The sequence below is a fragment of the Ursus arctos genome, unplaced genomic scaffold (assembly GCF_023065955.2).
Source record: "Ursus arctos isolate Adak ecotype North America unplaced genomic scaffold, UrsArc2.0 scaffold_16, whole genome shotgun sequence".
Taxonomy (NCBI): domain Eukaryota; kingdom Metazoa; phylum Chordata; class Mammalia; order Carnivora; family Ursidae; genus Ursus; species Ursus arctos.
Genome location: NW_026622830.1, coordinates 25,927,465 through 25,951,614, shown reverse-complemented (window position 1 = coordinate 25,951,614; position 24,150 = coordinate 25,927,465). Strand labels below are relative to the sequence as shown.

The window sequence follows — 24,150 nt, the reverse complement described above, 5'->3', positions numbered from 1 at the left end:
TTAAGTCTGCTATGTGACCTTGGGCAGTTCATGTCGCCTCTCTTGAGCCTCAGTTTTTTTCCATCTGGAAACTGGAAATAATTGAACTACCTGGCAAGGGTGTTGCAAAGATCAAAGGAAGTCATGAATGTACAGCACCCAACATATACCCTCCATTCTGTCATAAGCATGTATTATTTTTGTTATTTTAAAACATATTTAAATATAAAAGATCTCAAATATTAAAGTACCTGGCTGATGTGCCAAGCCAGTGCCCACTGCAAATGCAGAGGATGGGATTTCAAGAGATTCTCTTTCTTATTCCCAAAAGACAAAGGCCCCAGTTGGGCCTGGCTAGCACTCATTTTACATGAGCTTAAAAGAAACCCCTGCATCAGCAGTCCCTCTCCATCCCCCCACCCAGTCCCTAGCAACCATTAATCTACTTTCTGTCTCTATGGATTTGCCTCTTCCAGAAATTTCTCATAAATGGAATCATACAATATTTGTCCTTTTGAGTCTGGCTTCTTTTATTTGTATAATGTTTCAGATTCATCTATGCTATAGTATGTATCAGTACTTAATTCACTTTATTAAAATATACTACTCCATTGCATGGATTTACCACCTTTTATGGACCCATTCATCAGTTGGTAGACATTCGGGTTGTTTCCTATAGTTTTTTGTTCTTTTTTTTTTTTTTTAAGATTTTATTTATTTATTTAACAGAGACAGCCAGCGAGAGAGGGAACACAAGCAGGGGAGTGGGAGAGGAAGAAGCAGGCTCACAGCAGAGGAGCCTGATGTGGGGCTTGATCCCATAACGCCGGGATCACGCCCTGAGCCGAAGGCAGGCGCTTAACCGCTGTGCCACCCAGGCGCCCCTATAGTTTTTTGTTCTTAATCACAGTTTGCTAAGGTCTGTGTAATCCTTCCCCCCAAAGAATTACACATCAGCCATGAAGAAAGAGACCAGGAAACACCTGCAGATCTCCCTTTGCTTGGCCAGATGGGAACTATGGAAGACAGAGTGGTGCCCCCTTCTCCAGGGATCCTTTTGATGGCTGGCACCAACGGCTCACACTTGCAACCTTCTCCAGGGAAGTATTCTTGGGTGATTGCAGCCACCCTGCCTCGAGGTGTCTGAGTTGGTTGCCTCCCAGAGCCAGTGGGTGGCTGGTGTCCGTTCTCCATGAAGTAGGAGGCCTCCACCGAGCTGGAAGGCAAGTACAGATTTTTGGCCTGGTGACCACTGGTTAGAGGGTGGAGGGACTGACAGACACAGAGTGAAGGAGCAGATTTGGAAGGGGCAAGAGTAGAAGTTGGTTCTTTCTTTCTCTCTCACTTTCAAAAAATAAGTTTGAAGAGCTTGTATAACTTTTTACTCCACTGACTTCTCCTCTCTCCTTTGCAGAGTTCTCCCCCGACAGACTTCCATTATAAAAACCAATAAATTCAAATCACACAAAGAATATATGGCTACATTCTTTTCTAAAACAAAGATAAAGCTCACATTATCTGTCCTTTCTGTTCACAATCCAGTTTAGTTCCTCCCCTCTGAAGTTCCCACACTTGTCAGTTTGTTGTGAATTCTTTCATACCTTCTGTCATGTGTGTGTGTGTATATATATATATATATATATATATATATATATATATATATATATATATATATATTTAGGAGAGACAATGTAGGGCAATGGTTAAGGGTTTGGCCTCCAAAGCTGGACTTCCTGTGTTCAAATTCTGGCTCTGTCACATACAAACTGTGTGACCTTTGAAAGTTGTCTACCCTCTCTGAGCCATAATTTCCTTAATCGATAAAGTGGAAATGATGACATTACCTCATACAGTTATTATTAGGATAAAATAAGTTATTATATGTAAAGCACTTCAAACAGTTCCTGGTATATGGTAAGTGCCAGATAAGTGCTAGCTGACATTATTTGTACACACGTACAGGAAAAGAGGAGTGTTGTTTTGCATATTTTTTAAAAAACATAATGGCTTCAGGGGTACCTGGCTGGCTCAGTCTGTGGAGCATGCGACTCTTGATCTCTGGGTTATAAGTTCGCGCTTCACAATGGGGATAGAGTTTACTTAAAATAAATTAAGTTAAATTTAAAAAAAACATAATGGTTTCATAATGAATTTATATCAATCAGTAATTTCTTTTCTAACCAAAACCGTGTCTCAAAAATACTGCCCCATCAGTCCAGATCAGTTGAACTTATTTTTTTTTTTTAAGATTTTATTTATTCGACAGAGATAGAGACAGCCAGCGAGAGAGGGAACACAAGCAGGGGGAGTGGGAGAGGAAGAAGCAGGCTGATAGCAGAAGAGCCTGATGTGGGGCTCGATCCCCTAACGCCGGGATCACGCCCTGAGCCGAAGGCAGACGCTTAACTGCTGTGCCACCCAGGCGCCCCTCAGTTGAACTTTTTTGAACTGAACTGATACTTAGTATTCCATTCTCTAGACAGTTTATTAAAATACCCTCCTACTTATGGACATTTAGGTGGTTTCCAATTTCTCACAACTACAATGGAACAGCCTACTAATTGATTTCCCTTTTTCCATTCCTGTTCTCCTTCCCTCTGTTTTCAGCACAGCAGCCAGAATTATCCCATTAAAAGAGGAGAGCTAATCAATGCTCAAAACCCTCCCAGGCCTCCTACCTCATTGAGAGTAAAAATCAAAGTCCTCACAATGGCCCAGTTGGTCTGCCAGAGTATCTCCTGACATTCTCCTCCTTGTCCAGTTGATCCAGCCGCTGACTTGCTAGCTATTTCTAAAACATGCCTGCTATGCTCCTACCTTTACGCTTGCGGCTCCCACTGCCTGGAACTCTCTTCCCTCAGATATCTATATGACTCACTCTTCACCTTCTGGAGGTCTTTGTCCAAATGTCCCTGAACTACACTACTTAAAATTACAAACCCCTTTCCCACGGATAAGGTCAAAGCAGTGATGGCTGAAATTGTGGATAGAGTGGACCAGATGTGTCTGTGCTTCCTTTCTAAAAGCTCTAAAGGCTGCTGTGGTGATTTCAGACAGCGCAGTCATCCGTTCATGAAGAATGGGAACTTGAGACTCAGCCTAGAATGTAATCAATGCAGAAGGAATGACAGGAGATGAATCCCTTGGGTCAGGCTAACCCCTTGGAACAACTTGGGAAGTTCTTGCACACATCCTGGCGAGCAGGCACTGCCTCATTCACTCGCTCACCCACTGGGCACTTTCTGCCTAATAGTGCCTGGACGCGGCACAGCTCTGATGCCCCTGCTTTCCTGATGTAAAGCAAGCTACTTTTACCTCTACCCCCACCAGGGCCTGGCTACTCAGTGGCCCTGCAGGTCCCTAGTGGTCAGGTGACGTGTCTGAGGACAGTGTGTAGCGACAGTATAGGCAGCCCCTGCCCTTCCTTTGTCTCTGTCCAGCCCAGCCCCTGCCTTCCTCCTCTCATTGCCATCCACCCCTTGGGGCCTGGGGAGCAAATGGCTTTGCATTTTCCACCTCCTAATACACTACATTTATTTACTTTGTTTAGAGTTTGTCTTCTCCGGGAGAATGCCAGGTTCCCAAAAACAGAGATTTTGTCTGCCTTTTCACAATTCTATCCCCACATTTAGTACAGTGACTGACATATGGTAGGTGCTCAATTCATGCTGCAGTGACTGTGCCTCTGTGCCTCTATGTGAAAGTAGATGAGTGTGTCTCTTGGAACTAAATCTAGAAATAGTCCTAGGTCACAGGGCATACATGTTTGACATTTTAATAGATGTTGCTAACTTGCCCTCTAAAACAGCCAAACCCATTCCTTCTCCTACCTTGCAAATCCTTGATACCATCAAACTTTTAATTTTGAACAATCTGATGGGTGAAAATGGTAACTTCTTGTTTAAATTTAATTTAAATCTAATTTAAATTTCAGTATTATTACTTGAGGCCAACTACCTTTGCATGTCTTTTTTTTTTTTTTTAATTTGAAGATCTAATTGGCTTTATTAAGGAATTCCTGAATCGGGCAGCATCCCATCTAGCAAGTAGAGGGGAGTCCCCATTTGCATTATCTTTAATGGCCAATTTTGTTTCTTTTTCTAAGAACTGCCCATTTCCCCCATTTTTTTCCAATTGAGTTTTTGTTCTTTTCTTACTGATTCATAGACTTTTTTTGTTTATTTATATATTGGGTTCTAACTCTTTGTTATATGCGGTGGAAATATTTAAAAATTTCCTACCCCAACATCATAAAATCTTTTAAAATTTTAAAAATTTTGATTTTTTCCTATCTTTAGGGTTTTAATTTGTCTTTGTTTGTTTTAATTTGTTTTAATTTGAAATTTGTTTTTGTAAATGGTATGGGATAAAAATCTAATATATTTACTCCAAATGAAAAGCAAAAGTCTTAACTCCATTACTTGTTTGTTTCCATCTGATTTGAAATTCTAGTCAGCATTTACTAAATTCTGATATACATGGTTCTGTTTCTGGACTCTTAAACTCTTCTACTGATCATTTTTGTTGTTTAAAAAAAAATTCCTATAGCAATACCCTGCTTAAAAAACTTTGTGGAAAACTTCACAAACATATTTATATGGACATATGTGTGTGTGTGTGTGTGTGTGTGTGTGTATCACGAACCTATCATTCAGCTTCATCGCTTATCAATTTGTGGCTAATCTTGCTTCATCAATACTCCCACCTACATTCCTCCTTGCACTCTCCCGATTATTCTGAAGCAAATTCTAGAGTCATTTTATCCCTACCATTTCTATATGTATCTCTAAAAACAGGAAGGAGTATTAAAACAAAAACAAAACCACTCTTACTGTTTACGTTTTGAAGAAACGAGATCTGTTGTCCTGTAGTTTTCCTGTCTGGATTTTGCTGATTGTATCCCCATGGAGTCAATTAACTATATTTTAAAAATTATGATAACTTAAAAATATGTTAATGTTTACGAGAGCTGATATGGCAATCACCTGCCTCCCCCATTATTTTTCCAAATTCAGATGCTACATCTTGTGCTTTCCTCTTCTATATAAATTTTGGAATCAACTTGGGAAGTTCCGTCACAAAACCTATTGCGAATTTCATTGGAATTGCCTTGAACTCTTCATATGGACAATTAACAGCTTAACAATATTGGATCTCCCCATCCACTAATAAAGTATATAAACTCCTTTACTTATTTTTATAGTTATTTAACCAAGTTTTAGTTTTTAATTTTCAGATAAAGATCTTAAGCTTTTTTTTTTTTTTAACTTTATTTAATTTATTTTTTTGTCAGAGAGAGAGCACAAGCAGGGAGAGCAGCAGCCAGAGGGAGAAGCAGGCTCCCGGCTGAACAAGGAGTCGAATGCGGGACTAGATTCCAGGACCCTGGGATCATGACCCCAGCCTAAGGCAGACGCCAACCAACTGAGCCACCCAGGCATCCTTTAGGCTTATTATTATCATTATTTTTTAAAGATTTTATTTATTTATTTGACAGAGACCGCCCGAGAGAGAACACAAGCAGGGGAAGCGGGAGAGGGAGAAGTAGGCTCCCCGCTGAGCAGGGAGCCCGAGGCGGGCTCGGTCCCAGGACCCCAGGCCCGCGACCCCAGCAGAAAGCAGACTTTCAACGACTGAGCCACCCAGGCGCCCCTAGGCTTATTTACTTACACGTTGTAGTTTTTATTACAGTGATCTTTCCCCCCTTGTAGCTGCTATTATTTTCTGACTGATTATCGATGATGTATGGGACCAGACGTCCTTAATTCAAATTCCACCTCCTCCATTTACTGATTTTAGACAACTCACTCAACTTCTCTGAGCCTTTGTTTTCTCTTCTAAAATACGAGGATGATAAAGCAAGGAACGTAAATGGAATTGAAAGGGAAGGACCAACCAATCATAAACTGCGGCTTTAAGCCAGTAATATCAGGGCATGGGCTCAAAAAAGACTGAGACTCCTTAACGGCTGGGACAGACGCTGAGGGCGAGTCTATGTTGCATACAGGGGACTCTATATTAAAACGAATCGAATTCCTATGAACATTCAAGGCACCATGCACTACTATAGGAAGAATAAACATTCTCTTTCGTGAAACTTTTGGGGAGGTCCAGGTGCGCGCCACCGTGTTACCAGAAGCGACTCCTTATCTCTTCAGTTGGTATCACCTCTCCCGAAAATTTGGAGTGGAGCATTCTGGGCTTTGTAGTAATTTCCTTATTAGAGTTGTTCTAAAGGGCTCACGCAGTTGCATGAAACTACACTTCCCGGGAGCCTCCCGGGCCGGTTGTTTGCTTGTCCCTCATCCTGACTTCCGGCGTCCCTGTGATCCTCTGGGCCAATCCGGAGGCAAAGGATTGACGGTTCCCGCACTCTGATTGGTGCATTCGACTAGAGAGCCTGGGTTCAAATTTTCAACGGTAGTGAATGAAGTCCCGCGGCGGATCTTCCGGGCGCTTGGTCGTCAGAGCTGAGGCGAGGTGAGCCTTGGGTTGAAACGGGGAGCACCTGGGGCGCGGCCTGCCCTCTCCCTGATTTTCGAACGGCTGGAGGTCGCCCCCAAGACCGCAGCGCCTCCAAGCGCCTCTTGGCTTGGGCCTCTGAGGCGGTCGTATTGTGTGGGCGCCGCCCTGGCCAGGCGGAGAGGGAGCCGGGCTTCGGACCACCCTTCTCTTGGTGACAGGATTTTCCCGTGAATTGTGTCTCGACCGAGACTAGCGGGCTGCGTGTGCAGGTAGAGGCGGAGGCCGGCCGTGGGAAATGGGAATGTAAGGGTTGCAGGAGGCTCTAAGCTAATAACGGTAACGACCATTGTTACTACGCACAGATGAAATAAGCTGTGTTCACTCGGCTAAGCACTCTGCGTGCGTTTTCTCACTTAATTGTCGCACGAAACCAATGAAGCGGGTGCTATTCTTAGTCCCGCTTTATGGAGGAGGAAACTGAGGCCCACAATCTAGATTTCAAGAAATGGGTGAAAACGGTAGCCACGCCCTCAAGAAGTGTGGCTTTGGTGGAGGAAAACAGATGTGGACATAGACAACTACATTTAAAAACTATTGTGTAAGATAGAAAGGTAATAGATATGGTGTGAGAACATAATTGCGGGACTTTAATTCCAATTGGAGTTGTCCTTCTGTTTGGGATTTGAAATTCATCCTGTTTCATCCATATCTGCTTAGCCCTCTCCCTTTGTAACGAATATCTTGGTATTATTGCCTTTCTAATTTTCTATCCTAGTACATTTATAGATTGAGGAGGAAAGGAAAAGTGCGAACCAGACTATAATATGGTAGGATTGTTTTGCTCCCTTTTTCTTGATGTATGGTTTCTTTGTTTCATATACAGTTTTCCTGTAGTTAAGTACCAAGGGCTTGTCCCAGTCAGCCCTGCTTAGGACCAGACAGCACTGAATGCTCTGCTGGTTTTGCTCTGGGGTCATCACTTTATGTACTCCTAGGTTCGTTCATTCAGCTCTACCTTGTCTTGACATCCCATGGCCTTTCTTTGTATTTGTCTCACTCATCGGGTGTCAGAATTTGAAACTATTTACTGCTATAATAAGGATATTCTTGTGTTGTGGCCTCAGTGTATTATACCCCCTGTCAAGCCACCCCTATATTATCCTTGGTTGTTTTGGAGTAGCACTGTTGGGTGTGTTAGCTCAATATTAAGTTGCCACTCTCGGGATAAAAATTTTTGTGGTTCCCAGCTCACTTAGCTAATTAGTTGACTTTTGAGGGTGTATTGTGTGCTCAGATTGGTGTTAGATACTATGGATATTCAGATGTATGATGTTCTCATGGGTTTTCTGGTGTGCTTGAGGACAAAAGACTGATTCAAACTGACAAGTGATGATCTGAACAAGATATGACAGCATTGGAGTACTATGGTGTTATGTATTGTAAGTGCCCTGGCAATGTAGAGGTGAGGGAGATCAATGAGGCTTAAGACAGGCAAGGATGTCTTTGTGAAGCAGATAGGACACAAACTGGCTTTTGATAAGCAGAGTTTGGTTAGACAAGAACTAGAACAGTCTTGGTGCCCAGAAATTGCCCATTTACTATCTGCTGAATTGGATAGGCATGAGCACATTATCCAAATTGACTACAAAATTGCAGGTATGAAAAACTGGATGTATTCAACCAGGTTGGTAAATTTGTTTAAACTTGAAAACTTTTGGGGCACCTGGGTGGCTCAGTCGTTTGAGCATCTGCCTTCGGCTTGTATCATGATCCCAGGGTTCTGGGATCCGAGCCCCACATTGGGCCCCTTGCTCAGCAGGGAGCCTGCTTCTCCCTCTCCCTGTGCTGCTCCCCCTACTTGTGCTCTCTCGCTCTGTCAAATAAATGAATAAAATCTTAAAAAAAAAAAAAAAGACTTTAAACCGTTTAATAAAGTAGGTTGTTTTGGCCAGCCTTATGCTTAAGTCTGTGTATTCCAAGCTTAATAAAGTCAACTTATCCTACATTTGCAATTAAGCTTCTCCAGGGGACAGGATTATGTGGAAAAGTCCTTCATTTTTTGTTTAGATGCTAGGAGATATTCAAAGTTCTTCTATATCCCCTACATATTTTTTTCTTCAGCCTTTCCTGGGTCTCTTCCCTAATTCTTTTTGAATTGCTGGAGAAGGAAGGAAGAAAGAAGAGATCTAAATGCCCTTTGGCAAACCGAATTTTCTTTGCAATGAGTAAAGTTAGGAAATAGAATTGGGAGACTGAACAGCCCAAACAATTCTATGAATGGGTCTTATTTGAGACAGGGACCTAGAGATCAGTGGTGTAAGGTACTTGGTGCACAAAGTATAGATAACTGAGAGGGGTTCTGGTTATGTTTGTTTGCATAGAGAAATTTGATTGAAGGGAAATTAAAGATTAGTGAGAAAGGAGCTTACTTTAGAAATGTTTAAAAATACTATTAAAAAAAGATAGTAAAAGTTTTTTTTTCTCCATATTATAAGCATGCCTATAATTTGTCCTGATGTTTGAATAGGGTAGAAGTGTACACTATCACCCATTGGTGTCAGTGTTCCTAAATTGCAGATTTTGGAAAGGTAGTTTTAAAGTGGGAGTGTATAATATTAAAGACACCATGAGACAGCAAATATATATTCAAAAACTTAAGCTGAGGGGCGCCTGGGTGGTACAGCGGTTAAGCGTCTGCCTTTGGCTCAGGGCGTGATCCCGGCGTTATGGGATTGAGCCCCACATCAGGCTCTTCTGCTGTGAGCCTGCTTCTTCCTCTCCCACTCCCCCTGCTTGTGTTCCCTCTCTCGCTGGCTGTCTCTATCTCTGTCGAATAAATAAATAAAATCTTAAAAAAAAAAAAACTTAAACTGAAACAACAATTAAGTTTGACATTTGGGGCAGATTTATGCTATTTAGACCTTAGCTCTTAGAGGCACTCTTTGGTTTTGAGAGTGGGTATCCCTGGTGTTTTATAGCCCTTTCCTTTTCTCTGTTAACCATTTTTACTACAGAGAATATGAACCTGTTATATCACCTTTCTGTTTCTTCCAGGTTCTTGATAAGAAGTACTTGGTAGACTTCAGCATTTCAGAAGGGAGGTGAAAAAATATATTGCAACTCTGAATCAAGCCTGTAGGCAGGTGGACTGAAAGATTAAACCACAGGTAAGGCTGTGTCCAAAGTGAGTTACGTTAAAAAGGAATAAGAGGAACATTAATATATTACCACCAAAAGTGTTTGATGTATCTTCAAAAGTAACATATTTTGAAAGAAAAATTTTTTAATATGGAAAAACAAAAGAAAGAACTATCTATCACTCACTATCCTACCTCTCAGATAAACTGTTGCTAACTTTTTGATAGATTTCTTTCCAAATTTTTCTGTGTCCATATTTGGTTTTAAAAAGTCATACACTAAAAATTTTCATTATTTTTTTCAACTTAATAATTAGTTATAAACATTTTTTCATGTCATTAAAATTTGCTACAACTTTTATTTCATTTTATTTTATTTTATTTAAAAGATTTTATTTGTCAGAGAGATCATGCACAAGCAGGGAGAGCAGCAGGCAGAGGGAGAAGCAGGTTCCCTGCTGAGTGAGAAGCCCGATGGGGGACTCTACCCCAAGACCCTGGGATCATGACCTGAGCCAAAGGCAGGAGCTTAACCAGCTGAGCCACCCAGGTGTCCCGCTACAACATAATTTTAATGTCTATGTGGTGTTGCATTATATGGTTCTGCCATAGTATTTTATGCAGTGAAATCATTGGTCAAAAGAATGCATATTTTTAAGACTTGGGTACATAACACCAAATTGCCTCATAGGAAAATTATGCTGATTTACATACCCACTTAATAGTGTATATTCACACAGGCACAAATTTATATTTTAGAAATATGTGATACATTCACATGCTGCAAAAATCAAAACAGTATAAAAAGTTTTATAGTTAAAAATCTTCTTTCAATCCTGTCACTGTCTCCCTCACTTCCTGGCATCTCATAGGTAATCGTTTTTTGAGGTTCTTGGGTACCTGTGTATCTACATTCCAAGAAGGATACCTTTTGAAGGATGTAAATCTTTTCAAGACTGAATGATTGAGATTTCACTAGGAATGTAACCTCCTGCAGCCCCACTGTCAATCCTTACAAACTCTTTCAGCTTCTTACTATTGAAACAGCAGAACACTTTGATATTTACAAAGATTTCCTGATATTTTACAAAGATTTCCTTTTAGTATTCTACAAAGATCTGTGTCATTATTTGGTTTGAAGGTAAATGGCATCATTGATTTTTATCCAGGTCTTACTAGATGTACAAGAGTGGATTACAGTTTATAGAGTTGTGTGGATAAATAAAGCAGAATTGAGTTTGTAATCCATAACTCACAGGTTTGGGAGAGGGATGATAAAAAAAATATATCTGCTTGAGGTTTCTGGACAGTGATGAATTACGACAAGTGTCCATGTGTCCTGTGCTGACTTCTGAGTGCTTGGACAGTGAGGGATTGTCATTGGATTTTAAATTGACCCAATTTTGGAAGCTTCATGGATCTCTTTCTGTAAACAGATCCAATTTCAATGTAGAATTTAGCAAACATAAATGTGGAAACACAAAGTCCATTAACTTCCTTTAGACTTAGTTTGTGACTTTGATTAACAGTGAAAATTGCATGCTGGATTATGTTGCCATTTACTGACTCCTGCTAATCCCTTATGTACAAAAAAATGTAGGTGTTTTTTTCCCTGGGTAAGATGAAAATAACTCAACTCTATTTAACTTGTGGTACGGTAACAGGATCTCTTATCCCTTGTGAAAGTAGGAGAGGGTGTGCCTGGGGAAATGCACCATTTGGGATGGGACCATTTAACTAATACACTTCTAATGAAGTCTTGATTTACTCTTACTCTGTTTATTATATTACCAGTTGTTTAACTCATGATTTTTCTTCCAGTAGAGATAGGTACAATGCAGCTCACAAGGTGGAGAGTGAAGCGCTTGAGAGCATTTGTCACACCAGTCTTTGTTTTGTTTAGGAGCTGCTAGTCTACTATTTCAACCTTGCTTAGGATGCACCCTTTTGCAGTTTTCCCCCACCTCCTCTGAACCTGCACCTTTTGATTTATAGAGGTTGTCAAGGCTAGTTATTTTTGGTTTGAGAGTGAAGAGGGACAGGACATGATGGAGGTTAATTTCAGATGAATGTGGAAACAAGTTACATTGCTTCTTTTGTAATCTTCCTCAATTATGTGCTTTTCCCACATTTGTTTCCCCTTTCCATTTATCTCTTCCCTTAGAAAAAGTCAGGATTCATGCTTAGTTTGTAGAGCTGTGCAGGATTGTCTGTATCTTTTTGTTGTTGTTTGTGCATATCTTTTTTCTTTTTAAAAAAATTTTTGACTTGAGTATGGTGACACACAAAGCTATATTAGTTTCAGTTTACAAGATAGTGATTCAACATCTCTATAGGTTATGCTGTGCTCACCACTGTCTGTATCTTTTACGCATCACTTCCACCAGGTATCCTTCTCTGACCCTCCTGGTCCCCTTCTCTGCACTTCCATAGTGGCCTTGGTTTTTCCCCTGTTGTAGCAAGGATCACCCTGTATCACTATTGTCTGTATTCTCCACTCAAATATGAGTTTCTTAAGGGAAGAGATTATATATATCCTTTTAGTCTTTGTTTTCTGGAAACAAAAATGAGCTATATGATATGATGATGGCTCTTTATAGGCAGTTCTAAAAGGAACTAAGTAGTTCATAATATGGGAGAGGCTTTTTCCTCTTTCTGTTGTAGGAATATTGGTCTGAAAGAGCTATTTCTTCACTCAGAATGTTTCTAGTTTTGCAGGAGTCTCGAGTTGTGGTAGATTCAGATAATTTTGAAATGTGAAGCTGATTCTCTTGCTTGGCAGTCTGATTTGTTTGGGGGAATGTGGTTGACGCATGTGCCTTTTTTCTTTCTTTTTTTTTTTTTTTTTTCCAGTGAGACCTGTTGACAGAAATTCAATCTTGATTAAGGGGTGCAGGAAGGCATCCAGTTCCCATGGTGCCTGGGGCTCTCTCATTTAAACAGTTGGCCCAGCCCTGGCCTATTCCATTTCCCACTAGGCCTTGTGCTTTTTAATTTTTGAAGGTTTCACATCGTAATTTTATTATTTGTGGGAGAAGCAGCACGGTGAAACCGGCATAACCCAGAAGTTGCTTTTGGTTTTGTTCATGTACTTGTGCTGTCACCTTTTATTGAAGAGAGTCAGACTTCTCAGTGGATATATATTTAGTTTACTTGTTCCCTTTTTAGGGGGGTTGGTGGGGGTGGTCTCCTGAGTTGGTCATACTGGACCAAAAGATAGCTTAAAAGAAGCTTTTTAAAAAAGAGGTCATGTTAGAAAAATTGTATTTTGGTTTTAAAATTTTCACCTGAGTAAAGATTAGGCATATTTAGGTTTGAGCCCCTTGCCTTTTGACCCCCATCAATCAAATGCACTCTTAGACCTCAGAGGATATCCCTCCTTCTGATTGCTTAAATACCCTCTTCTTTGTCTCTTTTACACTAGAATATCCACTGAGCGGTTTAGACTAACTTGATCTTACGTAAAGCAAAAACTTTATATGCAAGACTACAAACTAAGAAAAAGGGAAATTAAGGGGTGGCATTTTACTTTATGGGCTGATTCAGCTCAGAGCTTTCCCAGTGTATTTAGAATAGGTTTCTTAATTTACCAATATTCTTTTATGAACAGCTTGTTAGGGATACTTAGTTTTATGTAAAGCAGAGTTAATTTTTGCATTTGTCTGACAGGTTAGTATGATTTGGTTACCTACCTCATCTCTGAAGTAATGTTATAGGAAAAACCTGTACATTATAGCAACTCTAGATTTTGGAATCTTGAAGACCTGGTCTTAAAACTCAACACTGCTACTTGCTAGTTGGTAATCTTGGAGTAGCTTAATCACTCTGAGACTGTTTCCTTATTTGTAAAATGGTGATGATGATATCTACCTTGTATATTGTTAATGAAGTTTAAATGAGATGATTTATGTCAAGTGCCTGGTAAAGTGTTTGGCCTGTAGTAAACAGTATTTGGAAGTTATTATCTACAAATGGGTTTTTTTTTTTTTTAAGATTTTATTTATTCATTTGACAGGGGTAGAGACAGCCGGCGAGAGAGGCAACACAAGCAGGGGGAGTGGGAGAGGAAGAAGCAGGCTTCCAGTAGAGGAGCCTGATGTGGGGCTCGATCCCAGAACGCTGGGATCACGCCCTGAGCCGAAGGCAGATGCTTAACCACTGAGCCACCCAGGCGCCCCCATCTACAAATGGTTTTATCCCTTGTTCCTTGACATTTCATATTGATCTACATGCATATCTGTCTTTTAAATAAATATGAGAGTAAATAAATAAAAACAAACGAATAAATACATAAACACACACACACACACACGCACACACACAAAGGGGTGCCTGGCTGGTTCAGTTGGTCGAGCATGTGGCTCCTGATTTTGGGGTTGTGAATTCGAGCCACATATTGGGCATGGAGATTACCTAAAGAAAAAAATTAAATACGAGAGGTGGTGGATAAGGACACACCCTTTAGGGCCTATGTGAGTTCAAATGCTGGCTCTGCTGCTTCTTAGCTGTGTAGCCATGAACAAGTAGTAAATCCCTCCTTGCCTCAGTTTCCTCATCTGTAAAATGAAGATAATAACAGTACTTACTTCATAGGATTATTGGAGGATTTAGTGAGTTAATACATGTAAAACACTGTCAACAGTGTCTGGCATCTCATAGGTACTCAGTAATTAATAGCTATTATTATTTTTAACTTTTTTTTTCGAGTTTATATACTTCTTATTAAGTCAATACCCAGGAACATTTTGTTTTTATACAGGAAAAAAAAAAAGGATGGGTAACATTTGGATAAGTGAAGTTAGTAGCCAATTTATAGACCACGTAAATGGGAAACCTTATTTCCAAAAATCAAGAGGTTTAGCAATTATTGCTAGATTACCAAGAGTACTTAATAAAAAACTCCAGAAAACCCAGTGACTTATGGACTATAAACAGCAATTTAAGGTGAAATGAATACTGCTTAACTAGTTCTTTAAACTGAGAAGGTATGCATTTATAAAACGTATTCAAAGAGTATAAAAGTTCATATAGTGAAGTCTTCCCCTGACCCAGAACTCCTAGCTCTCTTCCCAGACCCAAATACCGTTAACACTTTTATGTCTCCTTCCACAATAGTCTTACGTGTGTGCAAAGGTATATATGAGTATATATTACCCCTTTGCTTCTTTTTAGCATGAATGGGAGTATGAACTTTTATATTTTACATTTTTAAATAGCTCTTGGAGCTCATTGTGTACATATCATATGTACACCTAATATGTATTACATATGTAATACCTAATATTAAAGTTACTTCATATTTTATTATATTATTGTGCCATAATTTATTCAGCCAGTCTTCTTTTTTTTTTTTTTTAAGATTTTATTTATTTATTTGACAGAGATAGAGACAGCCAGCGAGAGAGGGAACACAAGCAGGGGGAGTGGGAGAGGAAGAAGCAGGCTCATAGTGGAGGAGCCTGATGTGGGGCTCGATCCTGTAACGCTGGGATCACGCCCTGAGCCGAAGGCAGACGCTTAACCGCTGTGCCACCCAGGCGCCCCTATTCAGCCAGTCTTCTATTGGTGGAATTTTGGTTTTTAGTTTTTTGGCTTTTATGAACAGTACTTTAGTATTTTTATATTTGGTAAGATCTATCAAAAAGAAAAATGCAGTTGCCCTTCAAAGAGGGTAGCTGTGTAGCTCCATAATTAAAAAAAGAAAAAAGAGTGTGAGGGTTAAATTTGAACACTTTCCAGGTGGTTTTCTGTAGCATGCTTTGGTGGAAATCATGATTTTTAGAAAGCTAAGTGGGGTTGTTGCATATTACATTCCTGCCTCTTCCCTCCCCCAACTTTAGTAGTCTTCATTACATTCCTGCCTGGGAAGTGTTCCCAGTGACCTGGGTTAGGCATTAAGATCATGGGAATCCAAGATTTTCCCATGTCTTCTAGCATGTTTGTTCCCAAGAACAGGAAAACTTATTCCTTACAGCAGGGGAATTTTAACCACTGTCAGTCACTGGGGAATCTTTCAGTGAGGGTCTTTTGAATACAAATGTGGTCAAGGAGAGGAGAGGTATCAGTAGGTCAAAAGGCAGTGATAATATCTTACAGTAGTGTACATTATAGTACTTGAAATGCTTTTTCATTTGTTTATGGGAAGTAGGTAGAAAGGTAGAGTGACTTGCCTGTTATCATGTACATCTAGTAAATTCCAGAGACAGGTCTAGAATTCTAGACTTCTATGTTAGTTGGGATTGTTTTGGGCTATAAGTGACAGAAAATGTGACTATAATGACTTATACAAAAAGAGTATTATTGTCTGGAGGTAGGTCGTTGATGATATTTGATCAATGGTCAGTAGCTTAGCAATGTCAGGGCCAATGTTATTTTCTTGGCCATCTACTTGTGTGCATGATAGCTGCTGTATCTCTAGCCATTGCATTTGCAAGAAGAAAGGTGAAGGGAGAGGGCAGGAGCAAGGGTGTGGTTGTATCAGGAAAGTAAGTTTTCCTGTGAATCCTTCAGCAGATTCCTACTTCTTTCTCATTGGCCAGAGCTGTCCATGGCTATTCCAAGCCTGGAAGGTGTTGATCAAGGTGGTGACTTTCATTATAATAGTAGGTGCTTCCTACTATTTAGAAGACGTTCAATGAAAAATATTTAATCATGGCTTAAGCCATATTAATTTCTAATCCTCTTTATACTTATAGTTTATACAGTGTAATTTGAATATTTTTTGAAAAGTTGAATGAAAGTTTTTTTGTTTTATTTTTTAAAAACATTTTTGATTTAAACTCAATTAATTAACATATAATGTATTATTGGTTTCAGAGGTACAGACCTGTGATTCATCAATCTTATATATTCCCCAGTGCTAATTACATCACATGTCCTCCTTAATGTCTGTCATCCAGGTACCCCATTCCTCCATTCACCTTCCCTCCAGCAACCCTCAGTTTGTTTCCTATGATTAAGAGTCTCTTATGGTTTGTCTCCCTCTCTGGTTTCATCTTGTTTTATTTTTTCCTCTCTTCCCCTATGATCCTCGGTTTTGTTTCTTAAATTCCACATATTAGTGAGATATGATAATTATCTTTCTCTGATTGGCTTATTTTGCTTAGCACAATGTAATTTAAATATTATATACTATCTTATTTATTGGGTGTGGTGGGACCTTGGCTCCTATCTAGATTTTAAGCTCCTTTGTGTCTGAGACTAGATCTTCTACTTCATATGAGACAGAGAGTCTTATCCTTGAGTATTAGTGAGAAAGGAGCTCCAGTATCATCAAGCCCACATCTTAAGGGCCGTAGTGAGTGTATAATAAGAGTGGACTGCTAGTAAATAGCTTATTGAGTTAAATTGAATAATGAAAGTAGAAAGAGGGGAGAGTGAAAAATTTAGAATGAGAATAATAAGGACTCCTCTATTCAGGGCAAAAGACTATGGAGAATGGAGATCTACTAGGAAATACAGTACCATTATGCAATGAGAGGCCTTAATTATGTTAATACGCTTCTGGTGAGAGGGCAGAATAATGTGGAAAGAACATTTCATTGGAGTTAGGAGCCTCAGTTCTAGATCTACTTCTGCCATTATATAACTGTGTGATATTGGGCAAGTCATTTCTCTCTTCCGCTTCCTCTTGTAGGATGGGAATAATAATTACTGCTTTACAGGATTGTTGAGAGTATTAGAAATAATATGTATTTAGTACTTTGTGGCACCTGGTACGTATAAGTACCTTTGGTAACTGTTTTTACCATGATTGTTAGTATTTCTGTTGTGTGATCTTGCAAGAGCCTTTTTTTGCTTTAATTAATCCTTATCTATAAACTACAAAAGTTAGGTGTTAATTTAAGATTCCTCCCAATTCCAAAATAATCATGTTTCTACCTAAGTACCTTAACTGGGGCATTGTTATAAAGGTATCCATGGAGTTCTGGCTGCGGTGAGTTCATAGGAGAGACCCTGGGAAGATGAAGTTCTCTTGTATATAGATTGATGTCACTATGTAAACCAAATATTTATTAGAACAAATGTTTCTGAAGCACTCAGGTACCTTCTGAATTACTGCAGTCCACTGAGAGAAGCTAATGAAATACTGGCCAAACCACTGAGCAATGAAGTTGGATGTAACTAATCTCATGATTTATCTCAGAGTATAGGTATAGTGGTATAATATAAAGAAAATGAGCACTGAGAGTTATTAGTGCTCAGAATTGGTAATGGTTTGGGGAATTGGCATACCTCTCTGGTAATATAAGTGAGTATTCCTTTTTTGAGGAACATTTTCACAGTTTGTATCAAGAGCCAGCAAATCCATTTTCTAAAAAAGATTTTATTTATTTATTTGAGAGAGAGAGAGAGAGCACAAGCTGGGGGGTGCAGGGTCTGAGGGAGAGGGAGAAGCAGACTCCCCTCTGAGCAGGGAGCCCGACATGGGGCTCGATCCCAGGACCCTGGGACCATAACCTGAGCCTAAGGCAAACACTCAACCACCTGAGCCACACAGGCACCCCCGGATATTCTTCTAGTAGTATCTTTAAAGTGAAAATATTGGGAAATGCCTAAAAATAGGGGATAAGTAAATTATGGTACAGCCATCAATTGATAAAATATCTATATGTATTGACATCGAAAATGCTCACAATATGTGAAGCAGATTCATATATATGTGTGTATATATATACAGAAAAAGAATGAGAAAGAGGGGCGCCTGGGTGGCTCAGTCGGTTGAGCTTCTGACTTTGGCTTGTGTCATGATCACAGGGTCCTGGAATTGAGCCCCACGTCAGGCTCCCTGGTCAGTGGGGAGCCTGCTTCTCCCTCTCCCCCTCCACCTCCCCCTGCTTGTGCTCTCTCTCTGTGTCAAATGAATAAATAAAATCTTAAAAAAAAAAAAAAAGAGAGATGACTGGAATAGTGTGGCATTGTAGATTATTTTTTAATAAGAGTTTTTTTTTGTGATCTAATTTCTTTAATGATCATGTATTTTTATGATAAAATAAAGCCTTAAAGAAGTTACTTAATTTAATAAATGTGTATGCAAGTGATTAGTGGTAACTACTTCTCTTCCAAGATACAGAATACTTTAAGTACATGTTGTTCCCTGGATGAAGACAAATGGCTCATTGGGTTTCATACGGAAATGATTTGCCAGTGAGTGTGTCCTTCCGCTGTTTTTCAGACTACTTCTAGATATTTTCTTAACCATAGAGGGCTAGAGTGGGGGTTGACTTTAAACCTACACAGATTTCTACAGGACAGTATAGAACTTTGTACACAGGAGTAGGGATGGGCCCATATCTTTGTTGTTCCTTTGACCTAATCTGCATGTTGTGCAGATTTTTTTTTTTAAGATTTTAGTTTTAGCAATCTCTACACCCAACGTAGGGCTGGAACCTACAACCCTGAGATCAAGAGTCATGCACTCTACCTACTTAGCCAGCCAGGCACCTCCTTTTATGTATTTCTTAAAATCTTTCTCTTCATGCCCAAGAATAGTATTTTTATGAAGATATTTCTAAGGAAAGAAAGCCTATAATTGGCAAAATGTATTGAGCTCTTACTGTATATAAGATACTATTCTAAGTGCCTTGACGGATGAGGTATACACAAGTGAGTAAAATCCATCCTTGTCTTAGGAGCTTACAGTCTGCTAGGAGAGGCATTTGCAGAGTTAACTAATATAAAATTGGATGGTAAACAAAGCACTATGGCTTTGAAGAGGCAACCGTTCGTATGATAGGTGGAAATTGGGAAAGTTCGTAGAGAATTGAATTGGACTTTGAATGATGAGTAAGATTTTAGTTGGTAGGTATAAAATTTAATGGTGTGTTTCAGAAATTGGATTATTCAGGGCAGAGAGAGAGAGAGTAAATTGGATATGGGAGAGGCTACAAGTGAGAAAATGGTAGTTTGAGGGAAAATAAAATAATGAATGTGAAACACTTAGTATGGTGCCCCCCTGGCATGTCGTAGGTACTCATCAAACTTCGCCTCTTCCCAATTCCAACATATTTATCTCAAGGAGTGTCTTCAAGTTACCAAAAAAGAAAAGTTCACTTTGGGGCGCCTGGCTGGCTCAGTCGGTAGAGCATGTGACTTTTCATTTTGGGATTGTGTGTTCGAGCCTCACGTTGGGTGTAGACATTGCTTAAAAATTTTTTAAAAAATCTTTTAAAAAGAAAAGAAAAAGAAGTTAACTTTTAGTTTGGTTTGAAAAGTAAGGCAACTTGTCCAGGTCATTTTCAGAATTGCAAATGCAGTAGTAAAAGCAAAGTAATTGCTGGGGAATCAAATTAATGTGCAAACGAGTTTCTGAACCATTTTTTTCATTAGAAGGTGATCTGTTGAAAAAAGTGACAGGAGTACTGGGAAAAACCTGCTCTTCTGTGCCAAGACAGGGGACAATGTCACAAGTTAAAACTTCCTATTCCTATGATGCTCCCACGGACTTCATCAATTTTACCTCTTTGGACGATGAGGAAGATACCCAAAACATAGATTCTTGGTTTGGTAAGTCTGCTTTCTCTGGCCATTTTAAGAGTTAGTGGCTTGCTTTGTTCTGAGTGTACCTTTCAAAAAATAGAAGGAATTGCAAGAAAAAAACTAAAATATAAATTCTTTTTTGTACCAAGATACTTTATCATCCATGGTACGATAGAAATAATTGAAATGCCCACTGTTTTGGAAAGGGACTATCAGTACAAATCAATGTTATTTTGCAGTTAAGAATGATAACTATTTAATCTTTAGGGATATATGGGAAAATCCAGATGAAACAAAGTTGAGTGAAGCTCTAGGACTTAAAACATGTCTGTAGTGATAAAAACTTGCTCTACTGTCATTGGGCACAGAATATAATATTGCAGCTAGGATATTGACATTGATGCAGTCTACCTATCTTACTCAGATTTCCTCAGTTTCACTTGTACTCATATTCATTTATGTAGTAAGTTCTATGCAATTTTATCACCTGTGTAGGTTTGTGTATCTACTCCCGCTGTCAAGATATTGAACAGTTCTAACATCACAAGGATTCTTGTGTTCCTTTTTTGTAACTACAGTTACCTCCCTCTTGCTTCCCTTTACCAATTCTTTTTTGGCTGGAGGGATTATGCTACTCAGAACCCAATCCCCAAACAGATGGGATTGCCTGATGTTGAATCATATGATTTGACACAAACTCTGACACTAGTCCAACGATAAATAAGAACGTGGTTGTGTTTTCATATTACTTTGTAATAATATGGTGAAACCACTGGTATGTCAAGCTAGTAGTACCTGGGGTCTCTTCATTTTATTCTTTCTCATGTTCTTATCCTCTGTATTAAAAAAAAATCAGTATGTGATGGGAGAAAAAAAATGAGTCCATTGCTGCTGTACTTGTTTCTTAGAATGCAGTATCCAAATGTAATGGTACATGCCATTCTCTTCTTAGAATAAGTTTCCTGGGTATGCAGTGGGGATCCTGAGAGGAGGGATCTGTTGGAAGTGGTGTTGAGGAAGGGTGGAGAAAAGGACCAGCTGCCCTATGGAGGTGTTCCCTCTGTCTTTGCTTTACTGAAACCCCAAGAAAAAGTCTGGGTTGTCTATTTCTTTTTCTAAGTTTCTTTAAAAACAAAATATGAAGTATTAGTACAATGATACTATTAAATATAATGTGGAAGAAAAAAATTAATCCCACTGTTCTTTCAAAACCACCTTAGTTCTAATATATTATTTTCTAATTCTCTTCCAAATAATCATATCTTTTTGCACAATTGCAGTCAAGGTATGCATACGCAGTGTTACTGCTGGTGCTCACCACCTTCCTGAAGCTTCTGTCTATTGGTAGGCTGGTGGTAGAAGAGATGTTTCACTGCTTTGGGCTAACTTTTGGGTACAGCAGAACCTAAGATAAAATTCCTTGAGAGAGCCTAGGTCTGTTCCATCCTCACACACCCACCTCTTGTTACCCCAGTTGAAGAAGAACCTCAACTCAAATAGACCATAAGATGTCCCTTGTAAGCCCTGCAGATCTTAATGGCTACAGTTTTCTTTAAGAGGAACATGATGTATTAGGCCAATTCATGCTTGTATGGTCCAAATGTGTATCAAGCAAAGATAAGTAGCTATTCACAATGCAGAGTCTGCACTTTTCTATGATACATTATTCAGTGTTGCCAGTGTTTTAGTGATAATTTCGATAGTTTTTACCGTCTCTATCTCTGACGTATAATGCGTACTCATTTCCTTCTGATCATTAGAACTTTGTTTGTACTTGCCAAATGAATTAGAAGTGTACGAGTAGAGGGGTTTAGACCCCATTTTAAGTGCAGGGTACTGATTTATTTTGCTTCCTTGCTGATGGTTTAAATGATGATACTCTTACCTTTTCACAGAAGAGAAGGCCAATTTAGAGAATAAGTTTCCTGCGAAGAATGGCATAGCAGGGCTTTTTCAGGGCAAAACTCCTCTGAGGAAGCCTAATCCTCAGCAAGCTATTGTCACGCCTTTGAGACCAGGTAAGAAAGATCATCTTAGAAAAAAGATCCTTGGTAGAATGGTGGAACAGTGTATTAAGAGCCTGAGGGATCTGGGGGAATTACCTAAATGCTGTATCCTTTGGTTTGTTATTGGTGTAGTGGGCTAATTCATTCATGGTGAATGTGGCACTAATGATGCACTACACTTTTTTTTTAAATCTCTTGGAACTTAAGCTAACATAGGCTTTTATTGCCAGATATAGAACTCTTTTCTTTTTATGACTAAACTTAACCTAACCTGAGTCTGACTGGGAACAAAACAGCAGGAGAGAAGAATATACTGCTTGCCATTGTACGAGGATTGTATCTGATTTTAAAAGATAGTTGACATTTAGACTGGTGGTTACTAAGTCTGCAGAATATTGTCTGATCAGAACAAAAGAAGTGTTTTAAAAGAGATCATAAATCCTAAAAAATGATTCTTTTTTTTGAAATAATAGCTATATTTAGATATAATTCACCTGTACAAATCACCTAAAGTTACGTTTCAGTGTTTTTTATGGTACATTCATAAGAGTAGTATACAACCACGACCACAATTAATTTAGAACATTTGAAAATTACCATTACGGGTAAATCTGAAACTGGCTTCAATTAGACCTTTAACCAGAGGAGCCATACCAGGAAATAGCTGTATTTTTAGTGCACTCTTCTAGTTTACAAAGTCTAAGCTGCTAGGATGACTTTCAATTAATTCATGGGCACAAATGACATGTTTCACTTGACATGCTTGGAATGCCTGTGCCCTGAGTGCTGTGTCCTCAGGTGAATTTTCGTTAGTTCATTATGTGTGGCAGTTTTTCTGTTGCTTTGGTGGTCTTTGTGCTCTTTGAAAGAGTATGTGATACTACCTAATTTGTGTGGACCACTTTCAGTTCAAGACTGTTTTGTCAACAGCGTGCCCCAAAGCAAGATACTTCTCCTGGGCCTGTCATGTGCCAAAGACCATGCACATTGCTTACGTGCATGCCCCTTAGGCCCCTCAGAGTCCGTGTTCTTTCATATTACATATTCTCACCTGTCTGTTAGTGTTGTTCCCTCTGCCTCGTAATATAACTGAAAAGTTCCTACTCATCATTCAAGGTCCAGCTCAAATACCCTTTTTTCTCTGATTTCCCGTATTTGTGTTCCCAAAGTTCTTTTCATACCTCTATTTTAATTTCAATTTCCTATTGTATTGCTAATACAAAGACATGCAATTAATTTTTATATACTGCTCTTTTATCCTTCTACCTTCTAAACTCACTTATTAGTTTTAGTAGCTTTTTTATAGATCCCACCAGATTTTTTTAAATTTATTTATTTATTTTTAAAGATTTTATTTATTTAATAGAGAGAGTGTGTGTGAGAGAGAGTGAGCGAGCGCACAAGCCGGGTGGAGAGGCAGAGGGAGAGGGAGAAGCAGACACCCTGCTGAGCAAGAAGCTTGAGGAGGGCTCTATCCCAGGACTGCGGACCGTGACCTGAGCCGAAGGCAGATGCTTATCCGACTGAACCACTCAGGCACCCCTGGATTCCACCAGATTTCTAAATAGATGATATCATTTGCACATATGCTTTTCTTCTTCTTTTTCTTGCATATTGTACTGGCTAGAGCCTTCAGTAGGATATTGGATAGGAGTGGAAAGGGTAGACGTACCTGTTGTTGCATTAGGCTTTCACCATTAAGTATGACATTAACTGTAGTTGGGGTGCCTGGGTGACTTAGTCATTTGAGCATCTGACTCTTGATTTTGGCTCAGGTGGTCATCTCGAGGTGGTGGGATTGAGCCCCGCATCAGACTCTGCACTCAGCCCAGAGTCTTCTTGTCCCTCTCCCTCCCCCTCTGCTATCCCCTCTCCCACCCCCTTGTGTGTATGTGTGTGTGTGCACACACACTCTCTCAAATAAATAAAAAAAAAATCTTTTTAAAAAAAGTATGACGTTAACTATAGTTTTTTCATAAGTACCCTCAATCAGGTTGGGAAATACCTGTCTTATTCTTGTTTTGCTGGTAATTTTTATTTGTAATGGATGTGAGATTTTGTCAAATGGCCTTTCTGCTTCTATT

General features: G+C 39.3%; 1 protein-coding gene and 1 long non-coding RNA gene across 5 annotated transcripts in view; one reads left to right on the top strand and one right to left on the bottom strand.

Moving 5' to 3' along the window:
- Positions 1 to 491: 491 nt before the first annotated feature.
- Positions 492 to 5,902, bottom strand: LOC130543780 (uncharacterized). The gene is made up of 2 exons (XR_008959383.1): positions 5,650 to 5,902; positions 492 to 1,195 (listed from the first exon to the last, which is right to left on the bottom strand). It is a non-coding gene; the product is annotated as an uncharacterized LOC130543780 (long non-coding RNA).
- A 456-nt stretch (positions 5,903 to 6,358) lies between these two features.
- TPX2 (TPX2 microtubule nucleation factor) overlaps positions 6,359 to 24,150 on the top strand; it is a 56,060-nt gene continuing 38,268 nt past the window's right edge. For 3 of the 4 annotated variants that reach the window (XM_044385756.3, XM_026503245.4, XM_026503243.4), the window contains exons 1-4: positions 6,359 to 6,459; positions 9,499 to 9,611; positions 19,911 to 20,087; positions 21,956 to 22,078. In XM_044385756.3, the coding sequence (XP_044241691.1) occupies positions 19,982 to 20,087; positions 21,956 to 22,078 (229 nt within the window). In that variant the 5' untranslated portion in view covers positions 6,359 to 6,459; positions 9,499 to 9,611; positions 19,911 to 19,981. Of the gene's footprint in view, positions 6,460 to 6,482; positions 6,714 to 9,498; positions 9,612 to 19,910; positions 20,088 to 21,955; positions 22,079 to 24,150 lie in introns of those variants that run through there. The other variant, XM_057312603.1, reaches the window with a different exon arrangement.